The sequence below is a fragment of the Crocuta crocuta genome, unplaced genomic scaffold, assembly GCF_008692635.1.
Source record: "Crocuta crocuta isolate KB4526 unplaced genomic scaffold, BGI_CrCroc_1.0 scaffold59, whole genome shotgun sequence".
NCBI lineage: Eukaryota > Metazoa > Chordata > Mammalia > Carnivora > Hyaenidae > Crocuta > Crocuta crocuta.
In genome coordinates this window covers 1,900,996-1,913,457 of record NW_027551578.1, presented here as the reverse complement: position 1 = coordinate 1,913,457, position 12,462 = coordinate 1,900,996, and the positions used below count along the sequence as shown (strand labels likewise).

The 12,462-nt window shown below is 47.5% G+C and overlaps 1 protein-coding gene across 3 annotated transcripts in view; it reads right to left on the bottom strand.

Moving 5' to 3' along the window:
* CAPN9 (calpain 9) overlaps positions 1-12,462 on the bottom strand; it is a 47,352-nt gene that overhangs the window by 31,033 nt on the left and 3,857 nt on the right. For 2 of the 3 annotated variants that reach the window (XM_077751661.1, XM_077751662.1), the window contains exons 2-4: positions 8,911-8,980; positions 5,272-5,390; positions 3,614-3,747 (exon numbers count right to left, since the gene is read on the bottom strand). In XM_077751661.1, the coding sequence (XP_077607787.1) occupies positions 3,614-3,747; positions 5,272-5,390; positions 8,911-8,980 (323 nt within the window). The remainder of the gene's footprint in view (positions 1-3,613; positions 3,748-5,271; positions 5,391-8,910; positions 8,981-12,462) is intronic. The other variant, XM_077751663.1, reaches the window with a different exon arrangement.

Below are 12,462 nucleotides of genomic sequence, written 5' to 3'. Positions count from 1 at the left end.
ACACTTGTTACCAGCGACTGAACCTGTACATTATTATTATTAAGTCCCTACTCTCTTCTTAGTTCTTTAGTTTGTAGCTAACATGCTTCTTCTGTTCCAAGAACAGGACATGCCATCCAAGATATCACATCACACTTAGTCTTCATGTCTCCGTGGCTGTGACTCAGTGTCTCAGACTTTCCCTGTTTTCCATGACCTTGACAATTTTGAGGAATACCGTCGGGGATTCTGTAGAATGTCTCCAATTAAGATCTGTCTGTTGGTTTTCTATTGATTAGATTGGGGTTATGGGTTTGGGGGAGGAAGACCACAGATGTAAGGTGTCCTTCTCATCACATCACATCCAGGGGCCATACTGTCATCATGACTTATCGCGGCCTATGGTGCCTTGACCACCTGAGTGAAGTCATGTCTGTTAGGTTTCTCTATGATAAAGTTACCCTCTCTCCCCCTGTCCACGCCCTCCCCTTTGGAAGGATGCCATTATGTGCAGCTCTCCCTTAAGGAGCCAGGGTTTTGCTCAGCCTTAGATTACTTGCAATTCTTCTACATGGTAGATTTCTTCTTTTCTCCAATGTATTCATTCAGTCATTTGTTTATATCAGTATGGACTCATGGATATTTACTTTGTACTTTGGCTTGTAACCCAATACGACTTTACTTATTTTGTTGTTCACACTGTTCCAGCTTTGGCTACTGTCAGCTTCTTCAACTGGTTCCTGTGTCCCTTTGACACAACCCCATCAGTGTGTGTGTGTGTGTGTGTGTGTGTCTAAAACATGTTCTCACTTCTTATTACTACAAGATGCTCTAGGCTCATCTTATGAATTTCCCACGCCAGTCCTACAATCAGCCTTATCTCCAAGGAGCCCTGGTTCCTTTTATTGGAAAATGGTATTTAGAGACCAAGACCCGAGAAGTAGGAGTGCTTGTTGCTACGGGGTTGCCATTCTTTCTAGGCCGTCTCTGCTGACAAAGTGGGGGGAAAATGTACGAACACTGACCTGATATATATTCATATATCTTTATGGGACCATCTCTATTAAACAAGACGTGAGTTCAGCCTGAGTCTCCAGCCCTAACCCATGGCAGCAAGCATTATTCCAGCCCCCTCCCTTTGCTTCTTAGTAACCTCCTCTCCAACTGTGAGAAACTTAGCTCGACCACCTGCCTTATGTTCAATTCACAATCATATATACATGTGTCATATATTATATATGAAACATATATATTAGGAAACATATATGATAAATGTACATATGATGTATAATATATGTGTGATAGACACACACAAACGCACACAATTATAATTATACATATAATTATAATGGTATCAAAATTGTTGTCCTGTGCCCCTATGAGAAACAGCGTTATCAGCCTGAGTAGAATGCTTGTGTATAATTCCTCTTGCCTTTAATCTTACGGACCCCACTCACCTCCACTGTTACTCAGGTTAGCTCCTTTTCCTCCTATCCCTGCGGTGAGTTTGTTTCATAAATATGTGATACAGTCAGATGAAATGCTTAGCCTGCATTTCATCCTGGGCTTCCTCATCCTTCTCAATGATTTTTAAATCTTCTTGTATTAAGCTTCATTGTGCTGTGAAGTGTTATGGGTTTGATAGATGAATGGTGTCATGTATATACTATTACAGCATCATACAGAATAGTTTCACCACCCTAATAGTTTCATCCCTTGTGTTCCACACATTCATTCCTACTCCTCTCCTTCCCTCCCCCTGAACTCCTGGCAACCACCGATCTTTTTATTGTCTCCATAGTTTTGCCTTTTCCAGAACGTAATATAATTAGAATCATATAGCATGTAGCCTTTTCAGATTGGCTTCTTTCTTTCAACAATATGCATTTAAGATTCATCCATTTCTTTTCATGGCTTGATAGCTCTTTTTTTTTTTATCACTAAATAATGTTTCGTTGCCTGACTGTACCACATTTATTTATCCATTCGTCTTGAAAGATATCTTGGTTGCTTCCAGTTTTTTGCAATTATGAATAATGGGGCCAAACACATTTGTGTTCAGGTTATTGCGTGGACCTAAGCTTTTATCCAACCATTTGGGTCAAAATGACTTTTTACCCGACTCATCTACCAAGGAGTGTGATTGATGATTCATTAGGTAAGAGTATGTTTAGTTTTGTAAGAAACTGCCAATTTGTCTTCCAAAATGGCCGAACCATTTTGTGTTCCCACCACCAACGAATGAGAGTTCCTGTTGTCCCACATCTTTGTCAGCAATTGGTGCTGTGTGTGGTGGTATTTTGCTATTGTTTTAATTTACAGTTTCCTAATGACAAATGATGTTGAGCATCTTCCTGTGTGTTTATTTGCCATCCGTCCATCTTTTTTGGTGAGGTGTATCCCAATCAGTTTTGGCTTCTTTTAATGACCAAAAACTGAACAAAGATTTTCTTTTTAGGAAACTTATTCTTCACTCTTTGAGTGAGTACCCTTCATATTCTACTGACTCCTACCAGCTGGGATTCCTGACCCAAAGCCTTTTCCAGGGCTGCTGGGGGAGGATTTCCCTGTGCTGGGCTCACTGAAAATGAAGCTATGACCAGCCAGCCCTGGAAGACACAGGATCTGGTCCCAGAGAGGATCCTGCCAAGCTCTCCTGGCAGGGGACTCACCGTGGGACAGAGCTGGGGCTGGGTTGCCTGGCTGTGCCTGTGTCCCTTAGCCCACCTGAAGCCTGTCTGGTGGCTCTACGGGGGGTATGCACAGACCTAAGTGGAGCAGATGGGCAAGACGTGAGGGTAGTACATCTTTGGTTCTTCTTTGATGGCTTTAATTCTGTCCTGTTGATTTCAGGATTATTCCCATGGCTTGAAGATCCAGGATGAGCCCAGGAGGGACTTACAGGGGAGTCCTGCTGTCAGGTAAGCACGAAACTCAGGCTGACAAGCTGGTGGGCTGGAAATCAAGAGTGCTGGAGGGAACTAAGGCCATGTGATAGATGAATAAAAGCGACCATCTGGATTCCACTTCCCTGAGCTTCCTCAGCTAGTTAAAGCCACAGAGTCAGAAATCAGCATGGTGGTTGCCAGGGTGGGGAGATGAGGATTGGGAGTCAGAGGTTAATGGGTGCAAAGTTTCAGTTCTGGAAGTCCTAGAGATGGATGGGCGCAGTGGTTGTACAATACTGTGAATGCACTGAATGCCACAACTGCACCATATGTCAAAAATGATTAAAATGGTAAATTTTACCACAGCCCAGATGTTTGAGATGTAACAGTGTTTGGTGGGAAGTCGGAGGAGCCAAGTTCTGTCAACACATCCAGAATTTCTTCTGCCTACCTTCCTAGCTCTTTGCAAGGCCAGATTCATGACACAGGGAGAGAAGGGGGACATGTGTCACCACTATGCCCAAGGATGGGCAGAGCTAAGCCGTGACAGGAAAACTGTCCACACTGTTCTTTTTCCACCTCCAAGCCTGACCGAGCCCCAGGTGGGTTGGCCCCACCAGGCCACATCTGTGAACTCCGTGTCCCTGTTCACTGAAGCTCTTGGAAAAGGCCCCGGGGATGGAGACCCACTTCCTGGGCAAGCCTGGACTCTGGCCTGCCTGTGTGGGGTGGGAGGGAGCACTCACTTGGCATAGGCTTTTTCCAGCAGAGCACTCCAGAACTCTCTGTGGTCAGCAGAGTGGAGGAAGATCAGGCGGTCCCTGAAGGTGGGCAGTCGGTCATCGATGACCACATCCAGCCATTCGCTGTGCTGCCAGAACTGTTGGCCAGATGGAGATAGAAACCATGGGGGTGAGGCACGGGGGAGGTCCAGCCCCATCTGTAAATGCTTGGCTCTTTCTCCCTCACTTGGCTCCCTTGGCTCATTCTCCCTCGGACCAAACCGCCCTTACGGTCTTGAGGAAAATCACACATGAGTTCCATGACAGGGTCTCCTTGGCTTTGTCCACCAAGCATCCCACCCCATTGTTGACATCAGCTTGAAGAAAGACCCAGGGTCGACCCATCGAAGCCAGGGTCACACATGGACACTATAGGGCGAGCTGAGTTAGCTCCTCTCTCACAAGCGAAGGGGGTGGCGTGGGGTTTGCTCTGCTCCTGCACAGCTCGCTTCTCTATGTCCTTCTATCAACCAGTTGCAGGCTGTCTTGGATGTTCCTGCATCTTGAGTTGCCTCCTTGCCCAGGAGTGGAAACTCTTAAGACTGATCGTTTTTGGCCAGTCACACACAGAGTCTGCAGTGAGGCACATTCGTGCCAGGTGTGCAGACACGAGGTGAGGGTGCGTGCACCTGTATGCACATGCGCATGTGTTCTTGTGGGCTCACATGTGTACCTGTAAGCGGGTCCGTGTACCTGTGTGCACATGTTCACATGTATGCACTTATTTGTGTGCGTGCATGTACACGTGTGTGTGTGTATGTGCGTGCGTGTGTGGGTGGGTGTGTGTTCCTCAAAAGGGCACTGGAGTCAGAACTCAGATTGCCAGCCTTGGGGGCCAAGGGCGCAGGGCTGGCCCAGGCATGCTGGCCTGTGAGCGGAAGGTGGCCATGCAGGGGACAGAAGTGTGTGCCTGCCCCGTGCTGCCTCCTTCATGGGGTCCTTTTAGTTCTGTGAACACCCCACGAGCTAGATATCAGTCCTTGTTTTTCCAGAAAGCTTGTGAAGACTGGGGTCCCTAGGAAATCTGCATGAGGTCACCCACATATGTACACGGAAGGGCGGGCATCCCTGTGTGGTCGGCTCTGCACAGGGACTACGGGTCGGGGAGAAGACAGGGACCAGGATGGAGAGAAAACTGCACACTGACTCCCAGGCAGGCCGTGCCCACGTGAGGCTCTGCAAGGGTCCCACGGGGACAACGTGGGTCCTGCCGGGATCCTGGTGGGTGATGTCTCAGTGCTTCTCCGTTTCTATTTCTTACCCTCACGCACGTCTCCAAATCTGTGTTTCTTCAATAAGGAGAATCTCTCAGTTTATGAGAAATAACCCAGTCCCTGAGAGATGTAACTGTTTCAGGCCATTTCTGCTAAACGCACAAGATATTCCAGAGATGAAAACCTGTAGCGTGGACCTGCGGACTTGCCAAAGTTTTACTGGATGTTTTCCGGATGCGGTCCTTCTGGTGCATTTAGAGGTTATCCCTTGACAAAGCCCAGCTTGGGGTGCGGCTTTCATCCCGATGGGGGCACATTCCTCCCAGGATCACCAAGCAGTTGAAAAGGCACGTGACGTCATGCTGGACCCCCAAAGAGCTAGCTCTACCAGCCAAGGCCCCCTCTTACCTGGAAGTGGAATATCCCGGCATACCCGGGCCCAAAGCTTTGGTCCTGGGGGACGACTCGAGCCAGAGCTTTTTCATTAAGCGTCAGGGAGGCAATGGCAGCTAATAGCCAGCAGTCGCCTGTGAAATGAAAGCCATAAATCACGGTTTTCAGCGCCCAATTCACAGTAAATTGGAAAACTCTGTGCCAGAAGGAGAAGTGGGGCGTTCCAGATGTGGCCACGTCTTTTCCGCATCTAAGGAAATGGACAGAAAACTAACAAATGTCTCTGTCCTCCCCTCCTGCTTCCCTTCCTGGCTCTCCCCTCACCCGGTTTATGACACACAGCTGTTGTTGCCTGGCCAATGTTATAGGATCCGCTCACTTGGGTTTCAGACATATGCTCCATTATGCATCAGCTTTGTGCAATTCCAGAGACTTCCCCTCCAGAGGGCGAAGCCTCCATATGTTAGTGTCAGCATGCGCTGGGTAAATAGGCAATTCAAGAAATTGGGGGACCCTCAGCCACAGCCCTTGCAAGTGCCTGGAGGGTATATCTCTGGGACTGATGCCTCCCCACAGCCCAGACTCAGTTTAGTTAGAGATAACAGTAGCTCCAATTATTTTTCATTGTCAAGACTTGCTGACTCATCTACTGATTTCTGCAGCTACGTCTTCGTGTGAACACACATTTAGAGGACAGCTCCAAACAGAAGTCAAACCTCAGTCTGTATTGACCTGTGTTGTACGAGACTCACAGACGCAGCCACTTGCCCTTGTTGAGGATGGAACGAGCCCCTTATCATTGCTGCTTAGGAACTAGGTGTGAGCATATACTTGGAAGTATCCATTTAACCAACAGGACCCCTCTGTTTTCTCCCAGATCTATTTGTTTGACATAGATAACACCTCCATCGTGGGAATTCGAGACCCCGTCGCACTCAGTCTGGCTTCCTTGGGGTTCACATTTCTGGAAAATACCATATGCCACATGCCCCCTTTCTGATTGTTATGCTTGGCGGGAGAGACTCACAGAAGGTGTAGCATCTAGGAAACTACACCCACGGTCACTCTGCTTCTGCTTTCTCTACAGTGTCCAGCAGGGGGCACATGCCACTTGTTTCTAAAGCACCAGCGGCTCTCTGGCTTTGGGGAGATGCTAATGAGAAAGGACACAGAATCACTTGTTCAGCAAGCTTCACTGAGTGCCTCCCGGGTGGCGGTTCCTGGTTTCAGCTCTGGGGTCTGGTGGCGGAGCCAGAGTCTGGTGGAGGGGCCACTGCAGTGGGCTGACTTCCTCCCCCATCTTCTCCAAGTTTTGGCTTTGCCTAGTGTAGGAAAGTGTGTTTCTTTTCCTGAAAGTGCTGCAGATCAGGTCTATTTAGCCAGGAAAGCCCTGAGCTTTTGAAGGAGGAGATTCAGAAGCTGGTGGTATTCATACAATGTAAACAATAGCAAAGCAATATTGCTTTGTCTCTGCTGGGCCTGTATGGATGCATGGTATTGGTTATCCCAGCGCTGTGCCCAGAAAAGGGTACCCGCTGAAGGTCAGTTTGTCTGGCAGCTGGATGGACAGACAATAGCAGGCAGGAGGCTGCTAGCAGGGAGAGGTGGGTGATGGTGTTGGTGATGTTCTAGCTCTTATTTCCGGTGGCAGACTCACAGTTGTTTATTTTATTCTTAGCTCTCATAGCCCAAACATATATAAAGTATTAGGAAATAATAAAAGTGTTATAAAATAATAGTTACAGGGGAGGCTGGGTGGCTCAGTTGGTTAAGCATCTGGCTACAACTCAGGTCATGATCTCATGGTTCGTGCGTTCGAGGCTTATGTCGGGCTCTGTGCTGACAGCTCAGAGCCTGGAGCCTGCTTCGGATTCTGTGTCTCCCTCTCTCTTTGCCCCTCCCCAACTCAGCTCTGTCTCTCTTTTTCTCTCTCTCTCAAAAATACATAAACATTAAAAAAATAAATAAAACAAAATTATGGTTACAATCAACACAAGCTAAGGTTAAATACACAGTTGGAATTCCAAATTGATGTTTGCGCTCCTGTGACAAAGCAAAACTTTGAAACACAAAGAAGATTGTTCGATGCCTTTCTGGGGGGGCTGCAGTGAGGGGAGGCAGAGTAGGATTTGAGGGCTGAGGTGAGAGAGCAGATGAGGAAGGGACAGGTGGAGTCTCCCAGAGAAGACTTACTTTCAATAAATGAAGACCAATCTGAATGTAAATATTTTCGGGTCAAAGTTATAGGTAGGATGTATAATTCTATCCTCTATGTACAGTTGATCCTTGAACAACATGGGGGTGAGAGGCACCGATCTCTGGCACAGTTGGGAATTCACATATAATTTTGATCCCCCCTAAACTTAACAGCCAGTAGCCTACTGTTGACTGAAGGCCTTAGTGTTAAGTCAATTAACACATATTTTGGATGTTATATGTATTCTGTACTGCATTCCTACAATAAAGTAAGCTAGATGGGTGCCTGGGTGATGTGGTCGGTTAAGCGTCCGACTTTGGCTCAGGTCATGATCTCACAGTTTGTGGGTTCAAGCCCCACATTGGGGTCTGTGTTGACAGCTCAGAGCCTGGAGTCTGCTTGAGATTTTGTGTCTCCCTGTCTCTTTCTGCTTCTCCCCAGCTCATGCTCTGTCTCTCTGCAATGTTAAATGTAAACATTAAAAAAAAAATTAAGTAAGCTAGAGAAAAAAATGTTAATAAGAAAATCATGAGGAAGAGAAAATCCATTGGCAGTACAATACTATATTTATACCTAAAATCCATGGGTAAGTGGACTCATGTTGTATCATCTATCTCTCTTTGTATCTATCTTCTATCTATGTATCTTCTATCTATCTATCTATCTATCTATCTATCTATCTATCTATCTATCATCTCTCATCTGTCTATCTACCAACTATCATCCTCTGGGTTCACTGGGGTTGGTGGGTCAGTGACATGGGCAGCTATAAACCCAGGCCTCATAAGCTTGCAGCTCCACCGGTAACTTTTTTTTTTTTCCATAAATTTTGGACTAAATCCTGAAATGCAAGATCCAAGTTAACTGACTTGGGGGACACCCTGAGGTCAATTGGAGGAAGGAGATTGTTAAGCTCCGGGGAGGTGCCCCAACGTCTGAGCCCCTAGGGGGCAGAATGGTTAAGAGCAAGTTCAGATCCTGACTGCCTAGCTATTGCTCCTGTGACTCACGTTACTTAGCCTCCCTCAGCTTCGGGTTCTCATCTACAAAATTGGAAGGGTCACTGGGAAGATGACACGGTCACGAGTTAATGCATGCAAGGATTCGCTGTGTCGTGGTGGAGGGAGCCAGACCAGTGTCACTGGACATCTCTGTTCTCTGTAAAGTCCTGGGCCGTGAGCCCCACACTTGAGGCACATCTCCCCCACCCCGCTGGGAACAAGAGTACAAGGAGCCTGGAGTCCCCTGGGGTCTATCTGGGGGCACAAACGGGCAGACTGGGAGGGAGGAGACGAGGAAGCAGCAGGTGGTGGCAGTGATGTACCCCAGCCCCCTGTCCTTTGGGTTTCCAGAGCCCCGTGGTGTCCTTGCCATGGAAGCAGCTCAGAGGCCCCCTCCTGCTCCCCTACAGGAGCTGGGTCCACCCCCCCATCCATGCTCCATCCTCCCACACTTACCAAGCTCCCCCTGGCAGATATCTGTCCTGGTGGCCCCTCCAAGAATGAATTCTGGGTTTTCCACTATTTCCTGGAAAAACAAAGGCGTTACTGACATGAGGCCGGCCGCGTACGAGGCTAGTGCGCTTGGAGCAGCCCCAGCGTCTCTCCGTGTTCTGGGAGCAGAGGCCTTCTTCCTGTATTTGATTCTTTTCCCGTGGAGGGACACACAGACTCTCTGGGAGACAGCACCCCATGGGGAAAGGTCCTGCCTGCTGGGGGGCCTCTCGGTGCAGACCTCTGGTCAAACCAGCAACTCCTGCCACGCCTGGCTGCAGAGCAGGACCACGAACTGAAGATTCCCACTGCCACTCAGGCCCTAGGCTGGGAGTCGGGGGTGGGGGGTGGCGTGAGTTCAAGTCCTGACTTCTTGCTTATAGCCATTATACCTTCTGTGGGCTTCGAATTCCTCACCTTAAAGTGGGGTAATTACACACACCACAGACTAGTGTCTAGGATTAAATACAAATTTCCACTCCACCCATCCAGCTTTTCTTTTTTAAAATATGTATTGTGTGTTTGTGTATATATATATGTATATATATATATATATATATATGCAGTAAAACCTTGGTTTGCGAGCATAATTCGTTCTGCAAACATGCATGTAATCCAAAGCATTTGTATATCAAAACGAATTTCCCCATAAGAAATCATGGAAACTCAGATGATTGGTTCCACAACCCAAAAATATTCATATAAGAACAACTACAATACTGTAATATAATATAACAAAATAAAGAAAATACAAAATACATTTAAAAAACCCAATTAACCTGCACTTATCTCTGAAAACCTTCGTGGCTAGTGTGAGGGAGACAAGAGAGGAGGGTGATTGTGTGGGAAGACTTTCACTCTCACTGACGGAACCACTGCTACCTATGGGCTCAGTGGAATCTTTTTCTTTTTGTGCAACTTTAACAAGGAACCTATCCAATGATCNTTCGAATTCCTCACCTTAAAGTGGGGTAATTACACACACCACAGACTAGTGTCTAGGATTAAATACAAATTTCCACTCCACCCATCCAGCTTTTCTTTTTTAAAATATGTATTGTGTGTTTGTGTATATATATATGTATATATATATATATATATATATGCAGTAAAACCTTGGTTTGCGAGCATAATTCGTTCTGCAAACATGCATGTAATCCAAAGCATTTGTATATCAAAACGAATTTCCCCATAAGAAATCATGGAAACTCAGATGATTGGTTCCACAACCCAAAAATATTCATATAAGAACAACTACAATACTGTAATATAATATAACAAAATAAAGAAAATACAAAATACATTTAAAAAACCCAATTAACCTGCACTTATCTCTGAAAACCTTCGTGGCTAGTGTGAGGGAGACAAGAGAGGAGGGTGATTGTGTGGGAAGACTTTCACTCTCACTGACGGAACCACTGCTACCTATGGGCTCAGTGGAATCTTTTTCTTTTTGTGCAACTTTAACAAGGAACCTATCCAATGATCTAGAAGGAAACAAGGCATTCCTAAGCTCACTCTTGTATGCAAGAGCAAAGGACTGTCCACAGGGGCTTTGAAGCGACAAAAAATACACTCATGCCAGTCGTGGGCACCTTCCAATGTTCTGAAAAATCTCTGATTTCTGCTAAACAGCCTGAGACGGAGCATCTGAGTATGGGAGATGACCACCCACAATTCCATAGCAAGAGAGAGAGAGACAGAGAGAGACAGAGAGAGACAGAGAGAGAGAGAGAGAGAGAGAGAGCACGATCCATTGGCTCAGTTGCGATCATGTGACATTTGGCATCACGTACTACTCGTATTGCAAGACATTGCTGGTTTATCAAGTTAAAATTTATTAGAAATATTCACTCATCTTGTGGAACACTCACAGAACAAGTTACTTGCAATCCAAGGTTTTACTGTGTGTGTATATATATGTGTGTGTGTGTATTCTGTATATATACTGTGTATATGCGTATATATATATGTGTGTATATATACTATGTGTGTATGTATACTATTTGTGTGGGAGATATGTGCATTTATCTCTCATGTAACTTGACCTCAGTGCATTATATATATTCTATTATATATTTTACATATTATATTATTATGTATACATAGTTATTTACACATACATTTACATATACTGAGAGATATGTATAAAACAGTAACAAAAAAGCACTTGAATGCAATTATATAAAATTCATATATTCTTTCCAGTGTTCTGGGGCACCAGTCTCCATTCCTGGCATGGACCATGGCAAAGACCAAGACCCTGTCCCCTGCCCCTGTCCCCTGCCGAGTGAGGGGGGACAGACCATGAACAAGCAAGCAGACATACAAGTTCAGGAGGGAGAAGCACCTGAATGGAAAGTGAGGGCGCGAGATGCAGGTATTTTAGCTGGAGCAGTCAGGGAGGGTGTCCGGGGGAAGCAGACAGCGGAGTAGGGAGTCGTGTGAAGGTCGGGGGAGAGGAAACAACAAATCAGGAGACACAGAGGAAAGTTCTGGCATACAGCAGGTGCTTGGTCATTTTAACTGGATCCGAGTACAGGCTGAGTAAGGGATCTTCCCCCTTATTTCCAGAAACAGGCCTGGAGGGAGAAGGCCTCACCGGTCCCCAGGTGGATGCCTCCAGGGACCGATGTGCCCTGAATGGTCTTCCTCAAGCTCTCCAGGCCCCTGCTTCTCCTCTGGGCGGGGTCCCAAAGAATCACGGGAGCATGGCGATTCCTTGGCGGGAAGGGGAACTTCTCAAGACAAAGTGGACAGTGACGGAGCTCTCTCTGCAGCCCGCGGGGTGCAGTGACCACGACACCCAGAACATCTGCCCAGAGAATGCTGCTTGGATGTATGTTTACAGTATTTCAGGAAACTCGGCCAGGAGAATTTCTGAGCACTGTGCCGTGGGTTCGCCGCAAACCGAGGCCTGGCAGAGGGCTGACCAACATCCCATCTCGAATTCAGTCTCCTCTAGTTCTACCCTTTGCGCCAGGTAGGCCGGGGGTCTTGTCACTGGATCACTGCAGGCTCCGGAATGGCCAGAAAGGCAGCACAAGGTGGTGGGGGCAGCTCCTCTGTGCTGGTCTCCTGGCCGGCCGCTGGGGACCCTCCCACACCGCCCTCTCCCCTGGCTGAGCCCAGTTCCGCAGGGGGTGGGGGGTGGGTGCAGGTGGCTCAGAGCCGCAGGTGGTAAACCGGGAAGCTGAGGTCTCCGGCGTAGCTCTCCCCGATCAGCAGAGGGGCTCTGTGCAGGCCCTCTAACTTCTCCAGGCCCTGTCACGTGACACCCAGACCGCCCCCCTCCACCTTGGACATTCGGCGCCAGGTCCAGATGCGTATTGGAGGCCCTGCCCGAAGGGCACCCCGGGGACTCCCACGGTGCTCCCCGCACAGCCAGCCGCCATCAGGGGCCGCTATAGGGCCCTCGCAGGCAGGACCCCCACAGCCACGGCCGCTCACCCCTATATGCAAAATGGACTCTGAAGGCTGGCACATTCTGCCCGGCAGCCGTGAGCAAGACCCCAC